Genomic DNA, 25,167 nt, shown 5'->3' on the forward strand with positions numbered 1-25,167 from the left:
TAAACCGGGTTTAAACTAGGTTTAAGATAGGATTAAAGTTTGGTGCAACAGGATTAGTAGATAAGCCCTGATTTAAACCAGGATTAGTTTTAAACCAGGTTGGTGCAACCCAGCCTTAATGTGAGTATGTTCAGTTATGCATGTGCCCTTTGAAACATCCCATTTCAGCCACAGCTCTTCCATTTCTGTGAAAATTTGTTTTAGTTATGCAGTATGTAAATGTAAAAAATAAAATACTGTACAATTTAAAATAAAAAATAATAAAAAAAAGTAATAAAAAAAAAGACCCTGCTGTGTGGCAAGAGTGTGTGAAGCCACTAAATAATGCTGCTTCTACTAATGTGTTCACTGATGTTTGTGATGGATCCGTTTTCAAGTCCAACGACTTATTCAATGAGCCAGGTATAAGCTTAAAGATTATCTTGTACCAGGACGCATTTGAGGTAGTGAACCCTCTTGGATCATCAAAGAAAAAGCACAAAACAGTAGGCGTATACTTTACACTTGCCAACTTCGAGCCCATCTATCGTTCTAGTGTTGACAACTTGCAGCTTTTGCTTCTGTGCCCTGAGAGAGACTTTAAGTACTTTGCACATGAAAAGTTGTTCGCACGGATGCTGTCAGATATGAGAGAGCTTGAGAGACATGGACTGGTCACGTCATCTGGCCAGGTGGTGCGGGCAACAGTCCTATTTATTCTGGGTGACAATTTGGGATCCCACTCTATAGGTGGCTTTACTGAAAACTTCAGTACTGCTAGTCACTGCTGCAGGTATTGCTTAGTGCCTACAAAAGAAATGGAACACGTGACAGACCGGTTTCCTGTAAGAACAGTTGAGACCTACAAGAAGGCAGTGCAACAACTACAGGACCCAGAGGCAACAAATGTAGAGGGACTCAAGTTTGACTCTGTTTTCAACTCTCTTGAGTATTTCCATGTATGCCAGCCAGGGCTCCCACCATGTATAGGACATGACTTGTTTGAAGGCGTAGTAGCCTATGACCTTACCCTTTACTTGAGGTATTTTGTAAAGGTGAAAAAATGGTTTACATACACACAGCTGAACCGACGAATCGCACAGTTCAAATATGTGGGTTCTGATGCTGGTTCTGCTCCTTGTGAAGTGAGTAGAAGTGGTATGAAGATTGGTGGGCAGGCAGCTGAGAATTGGTGTCTTTTGAGACTTCTACCAGTGATTATTGGGGATAAGATGTCAGATACTAAGGATCCAGTGTGGCAGCTACTGATCTTGCTGAAAGAGCTTTGTGAGTTGGTCTGTGCCCCCAAGATATCTGTCCCTCAAATCTGTTTCCTCAATGTTCAGATTCAAGATTATCTTGAAACAAGGAAAGAGCTATTTCCCAGAGAGAAACTCAAACCAAAGCATCACTACCTCGTCCACTATCCCTCTTTGATTATGAAACTTGGTCCACTCATACGGTTGTGGACAATGAGGTTTGAGAGCAAACACTCATACTTCAAAAGATGCATAAGGAGGACACAGAACTTCAAAAATGTGTGTCAGACACAATCATCAGCTGCTTCAGTCATATCTGAACTCCAGCTCTTTCTTTGCTGCAACTTTGCAAGTCAAAAGCTTGTGTCCTTACCACACCGAGTTGTACAGTGACAAAGTGCGTGATGCGGTTGAGGCAAGCTCGCTCCCACATCCTGAGATGGTGTCAACAGAAGTGCAGTGGAAGGGTACCCTGTATAGGAAGGGCTTTTTTCTATGCATTAAGAATGAAGAGTCAGTGGAATTTGGACAAATCGAGCTTATTCTGATGAAGGAAAACAAGTATTTGTACTTCCTGGTGACACCACATTCCTCATCCTATCTGGCAGAGTATGGCCTCTATAACCTTGGAGAAGCAGCTAGACAAATGGTTTGCATCAATGCTGAACAGTGTTTGGACTTTTATCCACTAGCTGCATATAGTCTATGTGGAATGACAGTCCTGTCCCTTAAACACAGTGTTCTGGATAAGTAGCTTACTGAATTAGCTACTGACGATATATGGGTAGCTGATTAGTTGGGGGAGGGGATTGGAATCTCAGTTCTATTTGATCTTGATTCTTGGAGTAATGATTCGATTCGATAATTGATTCAGTACATTACATTTTAAATTGCTGCATGAGGGTTAGGGTTAGGGTTAGGGGTTAGGGTTATAACTCTTGTAGTAGACATAGGCTAGGCTCTTTAATCTTTTAATCCAAGCATTCTTACATTCACCAGTTCACACACACACACACACTGATGGCATAGGCAAAGTGGCAGGAGTGCAGTGTCTTCAGCAAGGAGGAGCCGGGATCAAACAGCTGTGTCCCTCAGCCAACACCATCCCAGGTCAGCCAATAAAAATGTATTTAACATTGAACTACCATCCTAACCAGCTCTCATTACTGTGAAATGTTATGCTAGCTTTTCAGTCACTCTACAGATAAGGGAGCTCACTTCATAACTAGCAAAATCTAGGCTCAAGCTGTGTTTATCTTTTTTTGTAGTCATGGGTGACCTGGCCAGTTTCATAACAGCAGTGGTTCCAGGCTGTGGACTACAACCTTTGCTGGATGTAATCGAAACCCTTGGCGTGACTACTGTCTACCTACACTTTGTGGAAGTAAAAGACCTTGAAGATGTCCTGAAGATAGTAGAAGCGAGAAAGCTTCTTGCTCGTGCCAGAAGTAAGTGAAACATTGACTGTGCATGTCTTCATTTTTATTTACTGTATGTCAAACTAATGTGTTATACTTTTGTTTAGGTTACAACAGCAGAGAAACCGAAACAGATTTGTCCGTGGCCAGTGACTGGAGCCCGTCTGCGAGCTCTGTGGCCTTTCCTGCCAGTCCAAGCCTTTTTTCTCTTGTCAGAAGTAAGTAAAACCATTGTATTAACACACTTACCTTTTCAAATGACAATACTTGAGGTCTGTTGCGACCAGAAGGGAGGTTCCTCTGTGCTGATTACATAATTAGCTGCTGCCTTAATGAAGTAGACATGGAATGAGGTCAAGTTTGAGCACTCTAATGGGTTCTCCTATTAAAAGGGGGGTAGGCTCCCAGATTTCTATGCACTTTTTGTCATGATGTCTCGATGGTAATCAATAAATGTAATGTCAATTAAAAAAAAAAAATCCATAATAAATAAGGGGGTCAGGGGCAAATTTACCTCCACCCAGTCAAAACTCAAACCAGCAGGTTTAATTGAACGGCCTAGCTGTCTGTCAGAAGCCGAACCAGAAGGCACCTATCATCATAATTTATTGATTACCATCGAGACATCATGACAAATGAAGAGATTATAACAAACAGTACATAGAAATCTGGGAGCTTACCCCCCCATACTGATTTATTCATTGTTGCCGTCTTCACTGTTAACATTCAACAATGGTCACACTGAGTAGTGTGCTTGCAGAGGTGGTGATCAGTGCAAGCACCCAACAATGTGAGATACTCTGCTGTGCCTGTTTTGACATGCAAAAATGAATGTTATAATTCACTGCCATTTAGGACCCTCTACAGACCTTCAGAGCAGCAGTTCTGAGAGAGATGATGTACACCTACAAGCTCCATGTCACCTCAGTCCACTCCAAGACGATGCCCCATCACAAATAAACGTGTGTACATTTGCCATGTATACTTTTAACTATAGGGGATGTTGAAGGTTTCATTCAATTAGTAAATGGATGGCCCAAAACTGCTCTTACTGTTAAAGGAGCACTAGGCGGCCATTTATTGGTAATCAATAAAATAAGCGGTTTGACACAGAAATTAACATGTGAAATCTGTGGAAGAGGCAGGAGTGAAAATGGCACTATTCTAAAATGGTTCAACGTATGTTCAAAAACAACACATGAATTGAAAGCAGACATTATGGACTTTGACCTCATAGTTCATTGTTTCATTTGAAATACAAATGATATTGTCTCAGAGGCAAAACAACCAATCTCACGTATCTGTGCTAATTATGGCTCACTGTATTCCAGGTCAGCGTGATGGAGATGAGATGGCCTCCACCAGTGAATGCTCCATCAGCGGTGAGAAGGGAACAGCAGCACTGGACAATAACTGGCACTTCAACTTCAACATACAGTGGAACCTCATGCCTTCGCATATAAAGAATGCACTGGAGAAGAAAGAACGGCCAACGGCGAGGGATAGAAGAGAGATCATCAGGTTGATTGCCGTAGAAATCCTGGTTGTCTGCAAAAATCCTCAAAAGAAGCACTTGAGTGAAATTGCCCGCAAGATGGTACTGGACTATCCTAAGTCCTTCAAGGATGTGATCGAGGATCAAGTAGTAGGTAGTGGCTACGATTCTGTAACAAAACAACTACAATGCAGAGTGGACAACAACAAAAGGATGGGGCCACCAATGATGACTCAGCCCAGCAGTGTTGACAAGGGAAAGAAGACACGAAGGAAAGTCTCTTATGGATGTGTGAACCCAGAACCTCAACTGTCTGCAAATGATGAATCCCAGAGCAAGATGAAAGAAGAACTACACAGAATGTTTCAGGAAAATGAGAAGGATGAGAAGAAAATAGAAGCATTGATGACAAACACGTTTGCCTCCCAGAGAAGAGATGTCCTAAATGAAAAAGACACACAGACCTTGAAAGAAGAATGGCCCTATCTTTTCAACACAACTGGATTGAAGGCTCATTTCAAGCAACTAACCGGTGTCCACATAAATGAAGAATTCCAAGAGGCCATGAATAGCAAATACAAAAGAGTCCTGGGATATTTCAAGTGTCAGCGCCCGGAAAGAGAATGTGTTGCAGCAAAACTCATACCTCAAATCCAGGCTGTGGGTGAAGACTCCTGTGGGGCTGTGTTGCTGCTTTTGGCCCAATTCAAAGAAGATCAGAACAAGATGCTCATAAATGTTGATGATACCTGTGTTGCAACAGATGTGAACTTGCAGCATCTCCCCACAACCCCATGCATATTGCTGTGTGGTAAGTGAAAGTATATTAACCATTTCATGTGCACATACAATACAGTCATTGTTGAGAAAATGTAATGTATAACTTGTCAGCTCAGTTTTGACTCTCTTTTTCTCTCTCCCTCTCGTATCGCTGTCTGTCTGTCTGTCTGTCTGTCTGTCTGTGTGTGTCTCTGTCTGTGTGTGTGTGCGCGCGTCTGTCGTACCTTCACAGGAGAAAGCCCACTGACTGCATCTGCTTTCATGGTAGCAGTGGACCAGGTGGTGGTCAATGACAGAGTTGGAAGTTTCACAGAGGCAGTTAATGACATTCATTATATACTATGTCCTCAACATCGACTACCCTGTAGAGCTTTGCGCAACATTGGAGTTTCTTCAAAGGTAATTGTATATTTTTTCATCTTTAATTTTTCATTTACCGGTATAATTAACTTTTAATCATAAAGTCCTTGTAGCAGAGTTTGAGACTGAATCAGTGCGGTGCAGAAGGCAGGGCATGAGTGACGGAGCCCATTCTTTCAAACATTCATTGAGAGCAGCGCACACTAGGCAACAGCAGAATCACAGTGTACAGCCAAGGCCCACCAATGTGAATGAACGGAATTGTGTAAATGTACACCATTTGACAACGATGTCAAGCATTCTATGTACCACTCCTCTACCAACAGATGCATGTTCAAGATAAATCCGGACAAGGGCTCAAAAGTACAAAAACAAGGCAGTAAGAAGCGTGTCGCAGTCAATCCCAAGGTCCTGTCACTCATATCAAAGATATCGGAGTATGACTGGCTGTAGTGACGGGTGAATTTATTGTTAATTCATTTCATTCCTTGTGATTTATTGACCCAAATAATGTAAAAAACTGTCTAGACAAAATTGACCCAATAATTTAATACTTGAATATTAAGAGTAGTTTTGAACTTTGCGTGATGCCTGAGTGATTTCTTTCCCCAGCCGTTTCTTTATATGTCTATTCACTGTTTGAATAAAGTTTGTTTAAAGGAATGGTAACAAATCAAATCCTACTTTTCAAGGACTTTCCAGGGAATCATAGTGTCCTTTTTTCGTTTTCACAGATGCACCAAGGATCCAGCTGATGCTCAGGATTGTTTGAGACGGATAAAGTTTGAAATTATTGTTCATTGTTTATTATTGTTATCTGTTTTATACAGCACTTGCTAATATATTATATTATATATTATTATATATATATATTATTACTCCAAAAAGTGAATGGTTTTGCAGGTGGTGGCCACAGACCATTTCCCTGTCCTCATCCTTTCTGACTGATTTTTGGTTACTTTTGCATTTTGCCAGTGCCCTCACCACTAGAGGTAGCATGACGCGGTGTCTGCAACCCACAGAAGTTGCTCAGGTAATGCAGCTCATCCAGGATGGCACATCAATGCGCGCTGTGGCAAGAAGGTTTGCTGTGTCTCCCAGCACAGTGTCAAGAGCATGGAGGAGCTACCAGGAGACAGGCCAGTACACCAGGAGACGTGGAGGGGGCCATAGGAGGACAACAACCCAGCAGCAGGACCGGTTATTGAAGGTGTTTGATCGTAATAATTGAGGGAAAACCTGTAAAATAACAGTGTTTGACTGCTGAACTTTAAGTTATGTCACTTTATTGAAGGTGTTTGATCGTAATAATTTAGGAAAAACCTGTCAAATAACAGTGTTTGACTGCTGAACTTTAAGTTCTGTCACTTTATTGAAGGTGTTTGATCGTAATAATTGAGGAAAAACCTGTAAAATAACAGTGTTTGACTGCTGAATTTTACGGATGTTTTGGGGTGAAATAACAGTGGTTTTCTGTAAAAAATAGAAACATATTTTTCTGTAAATTAATTGCTTTTCCACTTTATTTTAATTAGACTATTTTACTGTAATTTGACAGTAAGTGTTTGGCAACTTTTGCTGCCAGACATTTTACATTTTTTTACATTTTTTTTTTACAGTGTATGGTAGAACAGGTACAGCATTTTCTGTGAATGTCAGAGTGTGTGAGAAAGAGAGTACCAGTGTCAGCAGTGTTTCAGTGTCCAGGTACCTCATTTACATGTGGTGCCTTGCGGGAGTGTCCGCCCCCAATAGATGTTTCCAGCACTAGCTGAAGGCCTCCCAGCTCCCCTCCCCTTAGTTCAGGAACATCTGATACCTCCCCCTGAGTTAAGAAGGTCACAGAGAACAACATTAGGCCAGCATCAGAACCCATTCCACCTACCCCAGCCTGTGGCCCTACCAAGGCCATCAGTACACTCCCAACGAGTAGTATTCAGGCCGTGGAACTAAGCTTAGGTCAAGGCTAGGCCAGATCATGTTACCGGGACGGCAACCTTTTAAAGTGGGGGTGTATGTAACCTGTGGGACACTAGGACCTAGGGGTTCAGAGCCAGCCTATAAGGGAAGTCCCGGGAGACTTCAGAACTTAATGTACACCATTTGGAGGGTTTCTCCCCTTTAAAGAGAATGGCGTTGTCACCCATCTAGAGAAAAAATAACGCACATCCTCCTGTCTTCGGTGCTGAGCTATAACTGACAGTGCAGTAATACGAAGAAGACCTCACGGTCGAAACGTCTATTTTTACTTGCTGCTTGCTAAATAAAAATTGGAGCAACGAAAAGTGAGTGCGGGCTACCTTGTTGTCACCCATCTAACCATTAAGGTTACACTAACATAAGAAATATTCTCTCTCGCTTATAGCCAACAATTACAATGGGCCTACAAACTGAAACACATGTCACTCAAGCATAGCCTACAAGGAAAACACTCATAGAAATTAAACAAGACCGTAAATTGAACAACACCGTATCGCTGTTAGATGAGCAACACAAATTAAATAGCCTATTCCTCATAAATCTTCGCCAACTAGCTAAATCCAAAGACAATCAACTATTTACAGTTATATAGCCTATTCCACTCCGTGTTCATTTGCGGGTGCTATGCAAGAAAAGGATGGCAAGGGTTAAAAGTTGGCTTGTGCTAGCATTAGCTATGGTGCATCCATGGTCAACATGACATTACAGATGGGATGAAACGGGGTGCTTTCTATCGTAGACTAGCATAGTATTGCAATTTCTGCACTGTGCATGAACTGTCAAGATTCTTCTACAATGCAGCTTACCCAGACACATTGGAAACTATCAAAAGCTCTGCCTTTGCTAGCTGAGTTTTTAGCTTCATCTTCTTGATGACACTCACTTTTATTTTTTGGGGCGCTGCGCTACGTGTGTCTGCGTCACAGAGCCCGGCCAAGTTCAGAACACTGCGCTCTGGGAGCGCTCAGAGATGGGTGCTCTGACTGAAAAGACGGTTTGTCCGAGCGAACTGACCGTTCGTGCATTTACGAACGTACCCGTAATAACACTGCTGACAGCTGTTTTTCATGAGAAAAATACTTTATGCGTGAACGCCCCCCAAGAACACCTCAACGCCTCCCTTTTAAAAATATTTGTTCCAGCGCCCCCCGATGTTGTCTGAACGCCCAAAAACGCCACAAATCTGAAAAGACATCTACCCCCATTTTCCCCATGTCACTGTTTTAGGCTAGCGGGAAAACCTTTTTAAGTTGAATTTGCAATGTTGTTGTAAATTGTACAATTTTAAATTGTAAATTGTAAAATCTGAAAAGACATCTACCCCCATTTTCCCCATGTCACTGTTTTAGGCTAGCGGGAAAACCTTTTTAAGTTGAATTTGCAATGTTGTTGTAAATTGTAAAATTTTAAATGGTAAATTGTAAAATCTGAAAAGACATCTACCCCCATTTTCCCCATGTCACTGTTTTAGGCTAGCGGGAAAACCTTTTTACAAAGGTCATGCACAAAAGAAGTACACCACTTCCTAAGCAAACTTTGGGATTCATTAAAAAACAAATGGTAAATGGACTGCACTAATAGCGCATTACCAAATTCCAAAGCGCTTTACAACAGCCTCTCATTCACCCACACACACATTCACACTCCAATGGCGGCAAGCTACCATGCAATCTGAATCGGATTATATTCAGTAAAAATACGAGATCGGGGAAATCCGATAATGCTTTCTAGTCCCCGATCACAACAACCGATCAATGACGCAAACAACCAGAGCCAATTCATTGTCGCTTGCTCATTAACCTAAACGAGCCACTCTCGCATGCTTGTTAAACTAAAATATGTCGGCGGTGTGTGTGGTGTTATGTTTTTATATTAGGCCATTAGGACTCCAGTTCCCAGTATGCACCGGGAGAGATGAGCATGCGCATTAGTCACAGATACGTGAATGTTAGCCTACCTGTTTTAGCCTAACAGGAAAGTTGGCATTTTGTAAATAAAAAGAAGGCTTAAACCTACGCCTAGTTTAGAATAGAAATACAAACATAACAGTGTGGAAGTACTATTAAGTGTGTGAGACAGATGTCACCTGCAATCAGTACAAGGATAAAATACCTTGTGGGAGAGCTAAGGTAAAATCCTTCAACACAAACAATTTAATAAGGCACTAGAAGTTGGGATGAGATTTTATCCCCCTACTATTTCTGTCCACTCATTGGGAAGGGGGAGGAAAATTCATATGAAAGGGACAGTAAAGAAAATAAAGGAAAGAGTTGGAAAAAACTAAAGAATCAATAATGGTAGTTTAGGAAGTAAAGAAACCAAGGAAATAAAATAACACATAATACATCCAATCACAAGCAGTGTTGCCAACTTGTCGACTTTGTCGCTAGATCTGGCGACTTTCCATACACCCTTAACTAGTCAAAAGCGACCAGCTACTTTTTCTAGTCATTTGGAGAATTACTGTAGTATGAAGTATCTAACATATCCCATCACAATGATTTTTGTACAGTTCAGTATAATATTTGTAGATATGTTTTTGTTTAAATAATATTCACTCAGTCTTTTAGTTTCACACTCAAAAATCCCTCAAATGGTTCACTGTCTCAGTCAGTCTCTCGCACCCTCTCAGTCAGCTTAGCTAGCTATCATAGCTCAGCTCATTAACCATAATGGCTTGTGTTGGGAATTTGTATTAAAATAACTAGAAGTGATAAATCATGTACTATGTGCTCATTTAAATGATATGTGACTGAGGTCAGTTGAGAACAATAGGAAGGTCACGCAAAGCCAAAAGAGAGGTTCTGTTTTTGAGCGACAAGAAGAAGAAAAGCTCCTGACTAAAAGAAAGTGTTATGATTCAAACCGCCTGTAAATTACTTATTTTTACCTATGTGCTAACAACCATTTTACACCTGCTGTAATGATATTCTATTTTTCTGTACTGATTGTATACTTTCATAACTAATGATTAATGATAAGTCTATATTTTAAGGACACACTGCTCTGCTCTGTGCTCACACAAGTACGTATATCACCATGACAACGGGAGGCCAGAAGAAGAAGATAACACAAGAAGAAGATAACACACAGAGAGGAGTTGAAGGCCACATAACTAACTAAAACACTTGCTCACAGCTGCAACAGATTTTATGCTGACAATTAAAAAACTAACAGATAGGGGGGGAGGGACAGCCCAGCCCCAAATGTTAAATCAAATGTATAAAGGACTATGTACCAAGGCTAAACGGGGCTCTTGTCCGGTGAAGCTTCTGCAGTTAACCAGCTGATACTGGCCTGCGGAGGTGAAGCTAGATAGGACCCCTTTCCATGGAATGAAATGCTATTGTATGCTGATGTTATTGTTTGCTGATGTGCTCGAATAAATATTCTCTTAAAGAACAGTTCAGTAGTGGTGCCGAATATTTGATTGGATCATTTTATCTTAAGAAGTTATATCAAGGACGTCTCGTTGAGATTAAACGAACTCGCTTGTAAGTGACGACTCAATTAAATCAATTCTGGAGAAGTTGATCGCCTTACAGAGCTTGATCCGGGACTAGCATATCGTTTTGTTGGAGGCGGAGATAGTCATTGAATTCGGCGAATCACCCAACGTTTAGATTTCAGTGAACCCCTCATGATAATGTTGCCAAACAATTTGTAATATTATTAGGAGACAGGCAAGAAATCTGACGAACATAATGTCAGGCTGACACAATACAGTCGTGTTAGCTAAGCAAGCAGCCAACAACTTCCCAGCTGTCTCGTGTGTGTACGTGTATGTGTATGTGTATGTGTATGTGTGTGTGTGTGTGTGTGTGTGTGTGTGTGCGCGCGCGCGTGTGTGTGTGTTGTGTGTGGGTGCACTAGCACCTGGTGGTAACATTAGCTACCGTAGCTAGCTAGCACCTGGTGGTAACGTTAGCTACCTTAGCTAGCTAGCACCTGGTGGTAACGTTAGCTACTGTAGCTAGCACCTGGTGGTAACGTTAGCTACCTTAGCTAGCTAGCACCTGGTGGTAACATTAGCTACCTTAGCTAGCTAGCACCTGGTGGTAACGTTAGCTACCGTAGCTAGCTAGCACCTGGTGGTAACATTAGCTACCGTAGCTAGCTAGCACCGGGTGGTAACATTAGGTACCGTAGCTGGCTAGCACCTGGTGGTAACATTAGCTACCTTAGTTAGCTAGCACCTGGTGGTAACGTTAGCTACCGTAGCTAGCTAGCACCTGGTGGTAACGTCAGCTACCGTAGCTAGCTAGCACCTGGTGGTAACGTTAGCTACCGTAGCTAGCTAGCACCTGGTGGTAACGTTAGCTACCGTAGCTAGCTAGCACCTGGTGGTAACGTTAGCTACCGTAGCTAGCTAGCACCTGGTGGTAACGTTAGCTACCGTAGCTAGCTAGCACCTGGTGGTAACGTTAGTGTAAGAGTCTCTAGGCACAGAGGGAGGTCGACACAAAGGAACAGCTGTACAAACGTGTTTGTTAACGTACAGCACGGCTCAGCACCGTCACTGACGGGCTAACACACACACACTGCACCGTCACTGACGGGCTAACACACACACACTGCACCGTCACTGACGGGCTAACACACACACACTGCACCGTCACTGACGGGCTAACACACACACACTGCACCGTCACTGACGGGCTGAGCGAGACGTTCAAAATAATCAAGAATAAATACTAAGTGCAGCGCGCGGCCGTCACTGCCGCTCAAACTTTCCATACAGTGTGTGTGTGTGTGTGTGTGTGTGTGTGTGTTGTGGTCGCTCGTATCTGTGGACTGTCTAGCCACCCGCACAGTTGATGTCAGCACCAGCGAGAAGCGACCAAAGGTTTTTGAATGACGACAATGCCGTGTGTACGTTTTATATAGGCGGAGGGTCCCGTCCCTCGTGACACAAGCGTCGCCTTGGCCAGCCAATGGGCTGGCGCAGTGTAATTCAGTTTCTGATGAGGTCACGCAGGGGGCGTTCCCATAGTGAGATACGAAACGAATAGAGAATTGAAGGCACTACAACTAGAAATCAGACAGTAACTCATTTTTTTCTACAATGCTGAATGCTGCTGTTTAAATTGTTTTAACTTGAAACCAGTTGGTCACTGAGTAGTGAGTAACAGTGAGTACTGTTTTTGTTGCTTGAATAAAGGCTGGCAGTCTTTAATAAGTATTAAAAAGTATTATCACGATTTTATGAGGTCTTGAATTTTGTATTTTTCTGAATTAGACTCTGTCCAGAGTTTGAGTCCTAAAAACTTTTAGTAAAAGTTCGTGAATGTATTAGTTTTATTAAAAAACTAAGATGAACGGGAAATTCTGTTGTATGATAGTGGTCTAGTCTATTGCAAACTAAAGCTGTTAAGTTAAAGGTGTCACTGATGTAAACGGTTACAGCTCGAAGTGGCGGTGAGGTCTGGAAAAATATTGACAAGGTCTTTAAAAAGTCTTAGAAAGGTATTGAAATTAACCTCAAGATTCCTGTATATACCCTGACAACCCTTATGTGTCTAAAGTAAGTCCCAAAGCCAATGTCCCAAAGCCACTCTGACATGACACTATGACACAGTCGGTTTTATTTTCAAAAACAAATCTGTCAGCTCAAGTGTGGGAAAATGGAAATGAAGAAGAAGTTGTTCCTCTCACCATTCTAAACATAATTATTGTGGTCGTTTGAGGAAGAAATTGTTTTATGTTAGGGTTAGGGTTAGGGCTATCTAGGATTGGTACATACATTTTTAGGACTTTATATAGCCATTGATTCTGAAAATAATACCTCTAAAGATCAGTGTTGGTTGAAACACTGGGAAACGTATGTCTTCTCTTGTGTCCCTGCTCAGGTGAAGGAGCTGGGAGCCGTGGTGTACAACTGCAGCTGCTTGGCTGAAGACCTGGGGAAGATCTTCGAGGCCTACTGGTATCTGGGCCAGAGTGACGTCATCAGTATCCCCTCCCCCTGGCCCAGCAGCTACTCCACCGCCTACAACAAGGACACGCCCATGCAGCTGCCACTCAACGGCACGGCCTCCAGCGTCTATCTATCTGTAAGACCTGAGGGAATGGATCTATCACGAAGCCACGCACCAGAATAGAAATTGTCCAATCATATCACAGCAAAAGTCACAACAGGCAGAAAACTCGGACAGACAACTCGCTAATATCTGATGGTGAAAAGCTTCGAGACTAAATATTCTTGTCATCTTCAAAAAACATGTCTATTACTTGCTGTGGTAAATCAGAAATCAGAAATTTGCCAACTCCCGCCATTGTAAGTCATTGAATGTCATTCAGTCACGGTCGGTCAGTCAGTCAATGCCAGTGAAGCGTTGTTTGTTTGTCCGAGTTTTCAAAGGGGGCGTGGCTTAGCGATAGGTCCATTCTGTGATTTAATATTATGATATTATTAATATAAGTGTATTTACTATAGTATGTCTCCCCAACGCTATGTGTGGGGATAGTTCTTGCAAAGAAATGTTGCTGCTGCTGATAATGTCTGTGTCGTGTAGTGTCGTGAACTATCCCTTTAAAACTACCCACATGCTAACAACAATATCCTGCCTCACCAGAGCTCCCCACCATCCTTCTGTGCCACGGGGAGGACCGAAGACCTTCAGTCCATCCTGAGTGTCATGGAGGACGCACAGCAGTTTGTCTACATTGCTGTCATGAACTATCTCCCCACCACAGAGTTCTCACACCCCAAACGGTCAGTCAGCCTCCTAGGGAACTTCACTGCCACTTTAAGTTCAGGGAGACTGGGGAATTAGCCCTTATGCAGCCATCTAAAGTCAGTTTTGCTTACCGTTTTGCTTAGGAAGTTACATTCTAGAGAGCCTCCGCTCTTGAGCCAAAAAGGGAAATAATGCCCCAAAATAATCTCGTTGCTCACCGAGAGGCATTCCTCCCAATGCCCATGAACTCATTAACAGCTTCTTTTTGCAGTAAGTAAGTTTGCAGGCCTCAGACTCAGGAATGTTTAGTCTAATAAAGCCAAAATTAATAGATTGATATAAATATAAAAATGTGTGACAAACAATTGCCTAGTAGTATTGTTCAATGATAAGTGTTCTTGGAGGTAAAGTTGAAGTTGTGGAGAGGCAAAGCTGATGGAGAGTATTATTCTAGCTCATTAGTCTTACTCTAGCTCATTGGTCAGATGGCTCTACCTACCAGCATGTCTTGTAAAAAGGCTCCTAGAGCGTTTGTCTGTTATGGAATGAATAAAGCCCCATCTCTGGGCCCTAACCCTGTGGGTCTGGCGCCCTCTGCAGGTACTGGGCCGACATTGACACTCAGCTGAGACGAGTGGCATATGAGAAGCGTGTGCGCGTGCGTCTGCTGATCAGCTGCTGGGCCAGCACACAGCCTATCATGCTGCCCTTCCTGCGCTCCCTGGCCTCGGTCCAGGAACCCAAGAGAAGGCTGGACATCCAGGTGGTGAGTAGGCCTAGACTTAAGAGTTGCTTTCTTATTTTGTCACTTTACTGTACGTTAGATTTTAGACATAATCCTCATGTTGATGATTCATCGACATTGTTTTGTTTATGTTGTTAATAAGCAGGGGTGCACATAACTGGTGCGCCAGTGCGCATGCGTCGCCAAAATGCATGCTGCGCGGCAGATCAGCCGCATGAAGGCGCTCTTGCGCACCAACAAGTTGATTTCAGTGTTTACAGAACAGAGCAGTGCTTAAAGAGATGTCCGTTTATATCAGTGTGTTTAAAGAACAGACATTCAGTTAGTGCTTAAAGAGATGTCAGTTTATTTCAGTGTGTTTAAAGAACAGACATTCAGTTAGTGCTTAAAGAGATGTCAGTTGATTTCATTGTGTTTAAAGGAGTCGGACAGACTTTCATTCTTAAAGAGCAGTCATTTGATTTTGCATTTGTTTCTTTTGTTTTGCACACAATAATTTGGTCGTTCATCTTTATTTATGAATAAATGTTGTTTTGCTAATAATATATCCATGTATCCCTTTTTTATCCATCCTGTGGGACGGGTCGTGACTCGCGAGCTCGGGGAGCACCAAGCAGCATCCCTAGGTGCTCCTCTGAGCACTGGCCCCAAAAAAGTATGTGCACCCCTGTTAATAAGCTACGTCCAGAAAGGATGGAGGTGTTTGGGTGTTGAACAGTGTCTTCTTTAGGTTGTAAGCAGAGATGTATGTGTTGGTTGCTTGGTTGAGAGTATGACACGTTTAGGCACAATATGGGCAAGTCATTGGGCACAGGATGTCACATTTAAAAAGAGCTTATGGTACCATTTCTGCTTCTCTATTTTCCAGAAAATCTTCGTTGTGCCAGCCAATCCCAAGCAAAAGGAAATACCCTTCGCCAGAGTTAACCACAACAAGTACATGGTGACAGACAAGGTTGCCTACATAGGTAATACACCTCTCTCCTAGACTCAACAGTAGTGAGATATATCAACATTAGTGAGATCAAAGTCATCCTTAAGTCATCCTTAGGAAGCATTGTGAATCATTGTTAGACCACTGATTCACTCTCTCAAAAACAGGGTTAAGGTCAATTTGAATTTGTGAAGTGATTTGAGTTCAACAATTCCAATATTTGAAAAAACTTCCTTTTTTCCAATTTATTGAGAGTTCACTGAAAATGAATGCCCTTTTAGCAATCATTGATTTAAACAACAACAACAAAAACTTCCTGAATCAACTGCATTGAAATTCAACTGTCCCCAACCCTATCTGAAATAAAAACCTGTTTGCTCAGATATCATTTGAAGCATCACCCATTGTATCTCTAGGCATAGCTGTTGAGGGTATTTTATGTGTCGACTTTACACAAATAGGACATTTTCATTTCATTTTTCATTTTACGCAGATTCTTTATTGAAATCCAGTGTAACAGATCCCATCTATCAGCTCTAAGGCATCTTGTTTCCTTGTGTTCTCAAGGTACCTCTAACTGGTCTGGTCTTGTGTTCTCAAGGTACCTCTAACTGGTCTGGGGACTACTTTGTGACCACTGCCGGGTCGGGGTGTAAAAAACTTTGAAGCTCAATATCTCTGAACTACCCTAAACGGAGATAGAACCTTATAATTCTAAGCTCACGAGATGTCACCTGCAATCTGTACAAGGATAAAATACCTTGTGGGAGAGCTAAGGTAAAATCCTTCAACACAAACAATTTAATAAGGCACTAGAAGTTGGGATGAGATTTTATCCCCCTACTATTTCTGTCCACTCATTGGGAAGGGGGAGGAAAATTCATATGAAAGGGACAGTAAAGAAAATAAAGGAAAGAGTTGGAAAAAACTAAAGAATCAATAATGGTAGTTTAGGAAGTAAAGAAACCAAGGAAATAAAATAACACATAATACATCCAATCACAAGCAGTGTTGCCAACTTGTCGACTTTGTCGCTAGATCTGGCGACTTTCCATACACCCTTAACTAGTCAAAAGCGACCAGCGACAAATCTAGCTACTTTTTCTAGTCATTGGAGAATTACTGTAGTATGAAGTATCTAACATATCCCATCACAATGATTTTTGTACAGTTCAGTATAATATTTGTAGATATGTTTTTGTTTGAATAATATTCACTCAGTCTTTTAGTTTCACACTCAAAAATCCCTCAAATGGTTCACTGTCTCAGTCAGTCTCTCGCACCCTCTCAGTCAGCTTAGCTAGCTATCATAGCTCAGCTCATTAACCATAATGGCTTGTGTTGGGAATTTGTATTAAAATAACTAGAAGAGATAAATCATGTACTATGTGCTCATTTAAATAATATGTGACTGAGGTCAGTTGAGAACAATAGGAAGGTCACGCAAAGCCAAAAGAGAGGTTCTGTTTTTGAGCGACAAGAAGAAGAAAAGCTCCTGACTAAAAGAAAGTGTTATGATTCAAACTGCCTATAAATTACTTATTTTTACCTATGTGCTAACAACCATTTTACACCTGCTGTAATGATATTCTATTTTTCTGTACTGATTGTATACTTTCATAACTAATGATTAATGATAAGTCTATATTTTAAGGACACACTGCTCTGCTCTGTGCTCACACAAGTACGTATATCACCATGACAACGGGAGGCCAGAAGAAGAAGATAACACAAGAAGAAGATAACACACAGAGAGGAGTTGAAGGCCACATAACTAACTAAAACACTTGCTCACAGCTGCAACAGATTTTATGCTGACAATTAAAAAACTAACAGATAGGGGGGGAGGGACAGCCCAGCCCCAAATGTTAAATCAAATGTATAAAGGACTATGTACCAAGGCTAAACGGGGCTCTTGTCCTGTGAAGCTTCTGCAGTTAACCAGCTGATACTGGCCTGCGGAGGTGAAGCTAGATAGGACCCCTTTCCATGGAATTAAATGCTATTGTTTGCTGATGCTATTGTTTGCTGATGTGCTCGAATAAATATTCTCTTAAAGAACAGTTCAGTAGTGGTGCCGAATATTTGATTGGATCATTTTATCTTTTTTTTTTAAATTTTGTTTTTCAGATTTTATCCCCTTTTCACCCAATTTGGTAGCCAATTTAACCCAACTTAGCATCCAATTATCCCCTGCCTATTGCGAAGGATCCGCCGCACGACCCCGTGGTCGGCAGTCCCAGAGGAGGCCGCCAGGCAGACTAGGCTGACTGGCTCCTCGAGCCCAGTACCGTTACTCCGACACCAGACGGGGGCGGTGTTGCGCGACGGATCCTAGTCCAGAACTACTCCTATACCCCCCTCGGAAGCGGCCGGCCAATATGCCGCTTCCCGTGTGCCTCGGCCATATCTGGATCTGGCGAGCCGGGATACGAACCCCGGCCCCGGTGGGCAGCATGCACTAACGGCCAGTGCTTAGACCGCTACACCACCGCGGGGGGATCATTTTATCTTAAGAAGTTATATCAAGGACGTCTCGTTGAGATTAAACGAACTCGCTTGTAAGTGACGACTCAATTAAATCAATTCTGGAGAAGTTGATCGCCTTACAGAGCTTGATCCGGGACTAGCATATCGTTTCGTTGGAGGCGGAGATAGTCATTGAATTCGGCGAATCACCCAACGTTTAGATTTCAGTGAACCCCTCATGATAATGTTGCCAAACAATTTGTAATATTATTAGGAGACAGGCAAGAAATCTGACGAACATAATGTCAGGCTGACACAATACAGTCGTGTTAGCTAAGCAAGCAGCCAACAACTTCCCAGCTGTCTCGTGTGTGTGTGTGTGTGTGTGTGTATGTGTATGTGTATGTGTATGTGTGTGTGTGTGTGTGTGTGTGTGTGTGTGTGTGTGTGTGTGTGTGCGCGCGCGCGCGTGTGTGTGTGTGTGTGTGTGTGTGTGTGCGTGTGTATGAATGAATGAATGGTCTTTATTGTCATTGCTATAGTACAGGTACCAAACAACGAAATTTAGGAGGGGTGGCTCCCCTGGGAAAGAAAAAAAAAACTTTAAAAAAAAACACAAGAAGGGAAGGAGCTGGTTTACATAAATAAAGGCTATGTACACTTTCCACTATACTATACTGTACAGATAGACGACTAGGGTTGTCATATTGCACATAGTGTTATTGCACATTTATTTAAAGTGTCGCAGTTTGCAGGCTTGAAATGTACATATTTGTGCCTCAGCACTACACCTGATTTTTTCAGTCCAGCAGCTGCCATCAATCCGTCCAGACTGTCCAGGGCCCAGAACTTAGGTCTTTGCTGTGTTCAGGGCCTGGATGGCCCTGGGGTAGAAGTTGAGCTTCAGTCTGTTTGTCCTTGCGGCCAGGGTCCTGAACCGCCTTTTCGAGGGCAGCCGGGTAAAGTGTTCGTACCCAGGGTGGGTCGGGTCCCTGGAGATCTTGGAGGCCTTCCTGAGACAGCGTGTGTTGTACAGCTCTTCCAGAGAGGGGAGGGGGGCGCCGGTGATCTTCTGTGCTGTTCTCACGACTCTCTGTAGCGCATTTCTCTCCGCTGTTGTGCAGCTGGAGAACCATTTGCAGATGCCGTAGGTGAGGATGCTCTCCACTGCGCCGCGGTAGAAGGTCACCAGTATCTCCTGCTTGCTGTGTTCCTTCCTGAGGACTCTCAGGGTGTATAGCCGCTGTTGTGCCTTCTTGATGGTGGCTGTTGTGTTGTCCTTCCAGGACAGGTCATCCTGCATGTGCACCCCCAGGAATCGGAGGGTTGAGACTCTCTCCACGCTCTCTCCGTCGATGAGCAGGGGCTGGATCTCAGACTTTTTCCTCCTGAAGTCTACGATGATTTCCTGGGTCTTTGACTTATTCAGCAGCAGGTTGTTAACCTTGCACAGCTTGCTCAGTTGCTCTACCTCATCCCTGTACGCCGCCTCGTCCCCCCCCCGAGATGCAGCCCACCACGGTGGTGTCGTCTGCAAACTTTACGATGGAGTTGCTGGGGTGGACGGGGGTGAAGTCGTAGGTGTAGAGGTTGTAGAGGATGGGGCTTAGCACGCAGCCCTGGGGGGACCCAGTGCTGAGTCTGAGGGCTGTGGAGGTGTGGGGGCCCACCCGCACCCTCTGGGGGCGGTCGGTCAGGAAGTCCTCGATCCACGCACATATAGAGTGTGATAGACCCAGGTCTAGTAGTTTGGTCACTAGCCTGTCTGGAAGGATGGTGTTGAAGGCGGAGCTGAAGTCCACGAAGAGCAGTCTCGCGTAGCTGTTTCCCCTCTCCAGGTGGGATAGAGTGGCGTGGAGAGTCGTCGCGATGGCGTCCTCTGTGGACCTGTGGGCTCTGTAGGCGAACTGGTATGGATCCAGGTTGGGCGGGAGGCGTGTGAGTATGTGGGCCCGGACTAGTTTCTCGAAGCACTTCATGATGATTGGTGTGAGTGCCACCGGGCGGTAGTCGTTTAGGCAGCTCACCGTGCTTTTCTTCGGGACTGGGATGATAGTTGAGGTTTTCAGGCAGGGTGGGATGGTGGCCTGGGACAGGGACTGGTTGAAGATGTTGGTGAAAACCCCGGCCAGCTGGTCGGCGCAGTCCCTCAGCACCCGTCCCAGGACGCCATCCGGCCCCGAGGCTTTCCTGGGGTCCACCGCCTTCAGTACGCGTCTCACTTCATGCTCTGTGAGGGTGAGGCTGCTGAGAGCTGGAGAGAGTGGTGTTTGTGTTGTGGTTACCTCCGTTCGCCCCTCGTCGAACCGGGCGTAGAAGGTGTTCAGCTTTCCCGCCAGCAGGGGGTCGTCCTCTGCGGCTGTGAGCCTGTTGGCTCTGAAGTTTGTCATCTGCTGAACCCCCTGCCACATCCGCCTGGAGTCGTTGCTCAGGAGGCATTCCTCAATCTTCTCTCTGTGGTCTGCCTTGGCCGCTTTGATTCCGCGCTTTAGGTTATGGTCATTTGACCCCCAAGGCGGTAGTAGGTAAAAAAGGTAGGTATGTAGGTAAAAAAGGCACGGCTGTTCTAGTGTTAAAAACACACAAAACCAATGTCCAAAAATACAGACACACACACACACACACCTGCTCTGGAGTGCCACCATCATCTGCATGGATCCTCGAGTCTGCCCCGAACTGCAGTAGGGTCTGCACTGCCTGAAGATGACCCCCAAACGCAGCTCTGTAGAGCGGTGTCCGTCCAAATGCACCCTGTTTAAAAAACAACAACAACACTGCCTGACACATTTTCACACTTTGGTGGTTGGGGGGCACTCCTTTCCTGACAAAGGGGTTAATATTTCTTGTTGATGGTATGGCAACTTCTCTCACCTGTGTGTTGATGTCAGCCCCTCTCTCCACCAATAGGGTGATGACCTCTGGCTGACCCCCAGCTGCTGCTTCTGACACAGCCGTGTTGCCGTGGGCGTCGGAGATGTTGATCATGCGGAGCTGGTTGAGCAGGCGCTGGCGCTTGCCTGCCTCATCAGACCCGAGGCCACGCTTTGTGTCCCTGTCAGAGACCTGAGTAGAACAATCATCTCTGGAATTCACCACACCCTCAGGTTCACCAAAGGCAGAGTCTATTAGCACTCTATTAGCACTCTAACCCTAACCCTAACCCTAACCCACTCTGAGATTCTTTTGAATTAAAAGTGCAATACAAATTAAATATATTATTATTATTATTATTATTCTATCCAAACCACAATCATTTACACAATAGAAAGATATACTGTATATATATATGTATATCTCATGGTGATGTACTAATCAATCAGTGGCCATTATTCATAACAAATACATGTGCTTTATGACTTGGTGAATCTGTCAATGAATATCTTCGGCCCCTTTCCACATAGAGGCTGTATTTCAGTCTTACCTCCTTCATAACAGCTAAGACCACCTCTGCCTCTCCATCAAATGCTGCTTCCAGAAGTCGTGTCCGCATAAGCTGCTCCTCCTTCTTCCGTTGTCTCTCTTCCTCTTCCTTCTTCCTTTCGCGCTCCGCCTCTTCCTGTTCTCTGAGCACTAGTGCCACAAAGGCCTACACGCCACAATTCAACAAAGGGCATGGATGTTATAGGAAACAATAAAGGCATATTTGGCAATCACTAGCTAGCAGACATGAATATTAACTGACAGATGCACAACAGTTATTCAAGAGCTCTTTTGTTTAAAGTATGTTTCACATGATCCTTTTTTTTTTTTTGAAGGGAGTTAAGTGGCCTTGCGGTTAGAGTTTACGCCCTGAGATTGGGAGGTTGAGTTTGATCCCCGGCCGAGTCATACCAAAGACAATAAAAATGGTACCCGATGCCTCCTTGCTTAGCACTCAGCATAAAGGGTTGGATTGGGGAACAGACCCTGCGACATGCCAGCGTCATGTTCAGGGGTTGTACGGAAACAGGAGATAGGCTCCTGCCCTATGGGCCATTAGGCTCGAGAACCATCGGTTCTCAAGGCTACTTACTTTAAGTTTAAATTAGGACTGTCAACGTTAACGCGTTAACGCATGTGATTAATCTGGAAACGCGATAAAGACAAATTAACGCATGATTAATCACGTGACCAGGGTTGCCAGATGGGATTGACAATTTACAGCCTAACCAGTCTATAACCGTTAAATCCAGTAGCCCATTCGGCAGTAACCCACCCCATAAATACAAATATTGATTCTCGTCTCTTTAGTATTACAGTACATACTGTATCAGCAGCTGACCTCTTTCTCCAAGCACTCCATCAGATCCTCATAGTTCTGTTTTTCCTTCTGTCTCCTGGCCCGTTCTCGCCTGGCCAGCAGCCATCTCACGGCACGCTGGATGGTCACTGCAGCTCGCTCCTCTTGACTGGGCTCCACATCTACTATAGCAATACAGATACAGTATACTGCTGAACACTTTATTAGGAACACTATACTAGGACTGGGTAGGGCCTCCCTTTGCATTCAAAACAGCCTCAATTCTTTGTGGTATTGTTTCCACAAGATATTGACTTCTGGTCCATGATGACATGATTGCATCACACAATTCTTGCAGACTTTTCAGGTTCTACCACATCCCAAAGGTGTTCTATTGGATTCAAATCCGGTGACTGGGAAGGCCACTGATGAAGAACACTGAAGTCTTGTGACATGGTGCATGATCATACTGGAAGTATCCATTAGAAGATGGGTACATTGGGGCCATGAAGGGATACACATGGTCAGCAACAATACTCAAATAGACTGTAGCATTCAAGCGATGATTGATTGGTATTAACAAGCCCAAAGTGTGCCAAGAAAACATTCCTCACACCATTACACTACCTCCACCAGCTTGGACTGTTTTTAGGGCATTTCTGCTTTGTATCGGGATAGAGACCGTAGAGATTGACAGGAAGGATGGGTGAGAGAGAGGAGGGATGACATGCAGAATAGGTTGATGATTAGAATCGAACCAGAGACCCTGTGATTACATGGCATGTGCTATGCCATCCAGGCGCCTCACCAGCTTGGATTGTTGACAGATGAGATGTTCCTAATAAATTGATAAATGTATTGAATATAAATAAATTGAACCTGTACACCTTCTCATTCATGCAATTATCTTATCAGCCAATCGTGTGGCAGCAGCACAATGCATCACATCCTGCAGTTACGGGCCAGCAGCTTCAGGCAATGATTACATCGATCATCAGAATAGGGAAAAAATGTCATTGATTTTGATGGTGGCATGATTGTTGGTGCTATAAGGGCTGGTTTGCGTATTTCTAAAACTGCCGTTTTCTAAAACTGTCTCTAGTAAGTAAGTAAGTAAAACTTCCCCTCTCTGGAAGAGCTGTACAACACACGCTGCCTCAGGAAGGCCTCCAAGATCTCCAGAGACCCATCCCACCCTGGGTACGAACACTTTGCCCGGCTGCCCTCGAAAAGGCGGTACAGGACCATGGCCGCAAGGACAAACAGACTGAAGCTCAGCTTCTACCCCAGGGCCATCCAGGCCCTGAACACAGCAAAGACCTAGGTTCTGGGCCCTGGACAGTCTGGACGGATTGATGGCAGCTGCTGGACTGAAAAAATCAGGTGTAGTGCTGAGGCACAAATATGTACATTTCAAGCCTGCAAACTGCGACACTTTAATGAATGTGCAATAACACTATGTGCAATATGACAACCCTAGTCGTTTTATCTGTACAGTATAGTGGATAGTGTACATAGCCTTTATTTATGTAAACCAGCTCCTTTCCCTTCTTCTTTTTTTTCTTTTTTTTCTTTCCTAGCACCAGGGGAGCCCCCCCCTCCCAAATTTCGTTGTTTGGTACCTGTACTATAGCAATGACAATAAAGACCATTCATTCATTCATTCATTCATTCAAAATGTATTTCTATAGCACCTATCCCAGACCAGGGGTCACAAAGTGCTTTCCAAAATACAAGAACATAATAAAACAGCAAAAGTCATAGCAGGTTAAAATAGGCAAACAAGTGAAAATAAGAACAAGTAACAAACAACAAGTGTACAACAATAGCAACAGGACACAGAAAGACAGGCTTTTGAGGTTAGCCAAAAGCCTGTCTATACAGGACAGTCTTTAGCTGTTTTTTAAAAGCCTCGACCGAGACCGCTGATCTAAGATCGAAGGGAAGAGCATTCCAAAGCTTAGGAGCTTTTACTCAGAACGGTACAAGAAAGAAAAAACATCGAGTGAGCGGTAGTTCTGTGGACGGAACCTCCTTGTTGATGAGAGGTCAACAGAGAATGGCCAGACTGGTTCAAGCTGAAAGGCTACGCTAACTATAGCTCCTGTGAAAACTATACACAATCGCCTCAGTGTAAACACACATAAACTTTTCATACTGCCAAATATTTGTTTGCCCAGGGTGACCTCACCTTGACTACAACAGCCCATTCATTGTTACTAAGCCATGTTATCAAATACCGTATCAATTACACTGCACATGTTTATAATACTGATAACCTGATTTGTTGCATTCATCTTCGTAAAAGTGGATTGAATTAGTTTTAAATTAATTCGCAAAAGCAATACAACTGGGTAGAGCATACTGGCATAATAGTTCATCTGTTAACTAGGGGGAGAGGCAGCAATTGTAAACTGTGAATCCTGCTCTATGGTATGTAGTGAGCCAACTATTATTGTTTAGAGAGACTTACTGCTCCATGGTATGTTGTCAGCCAACTACTATCACTTAGAGAGACTTACTGCCCGTCTGTGTTCCTTAGGTGGTGCCCAGAGGAAACAATGAGGGATTGTTTTCAAGCCTGAAGCCTCAAGTTGCATCATTCTCCCTCCCGGTTTACCTATTGCTACGAAGAGTAACCGAAAGTTGTGTAATGTGAGCTAAGCAATGTATCCATTCATACAAACTCACAAAAGGCCAGTTACGTAATTTCACTGATCATGGCAGGTATGAGAGCAGGACCGAGCCTTCACAAGCAGAGCTGAACATGTCAGAGGAATGGGTGTGTTTGAAACATTGTGGTTGAAAACATGTTTCTCAAAGGTAAGACAAATCTGACAAGATAGCCT

The 25,167-nt window shown here is 43.6% G+C and overlaps 1 protein-coding gene across 1 annotated transcript; it reads left to right on the forward strand.

Annotated features, from left to right (window-relative positions):
• Nucleotides 1–3,968: 3,968 nt before the first annotated feature.
• Nucleotides 3,969–16,296, forward strand: LOC308174924 (5'-3' exonuclease PLD3-like; the record flags this gene model as incomplete). Its single annotated transcript, XM_080550035.1, has 6 exons — nt 3,969–4,298; nt 13,121–13,324; nt 13,847–13,986; nt 14,552–14,717; nt 15,565–15,664; nt 16,232–16,296. The coding sequence occupies 6 exons, from the start codon at nt 3,969–3,971 to the stop codon at nt 16,294–16,296; spliced, it is 1,005 nt and encodes a 334-aa protein (XP_080406161.1).
• Between the last annotated feature and the right edge of the window lie 8,871 nt (nt 16,297–25,167).

The sequence above is a fragment of the Nansenia antarctica genome (assembly GCF_963989245.1).
Source record: "Nansenia antarctica genome assembly, chromosome: 1".
In the NCBI taxonomy this organism is placed as follows: Eukaryota; Metazoa; Chordata; class Actinopteri; order Argentiniformes; family Microstomatidae; genus Nansenia; species Nansenia antarctica.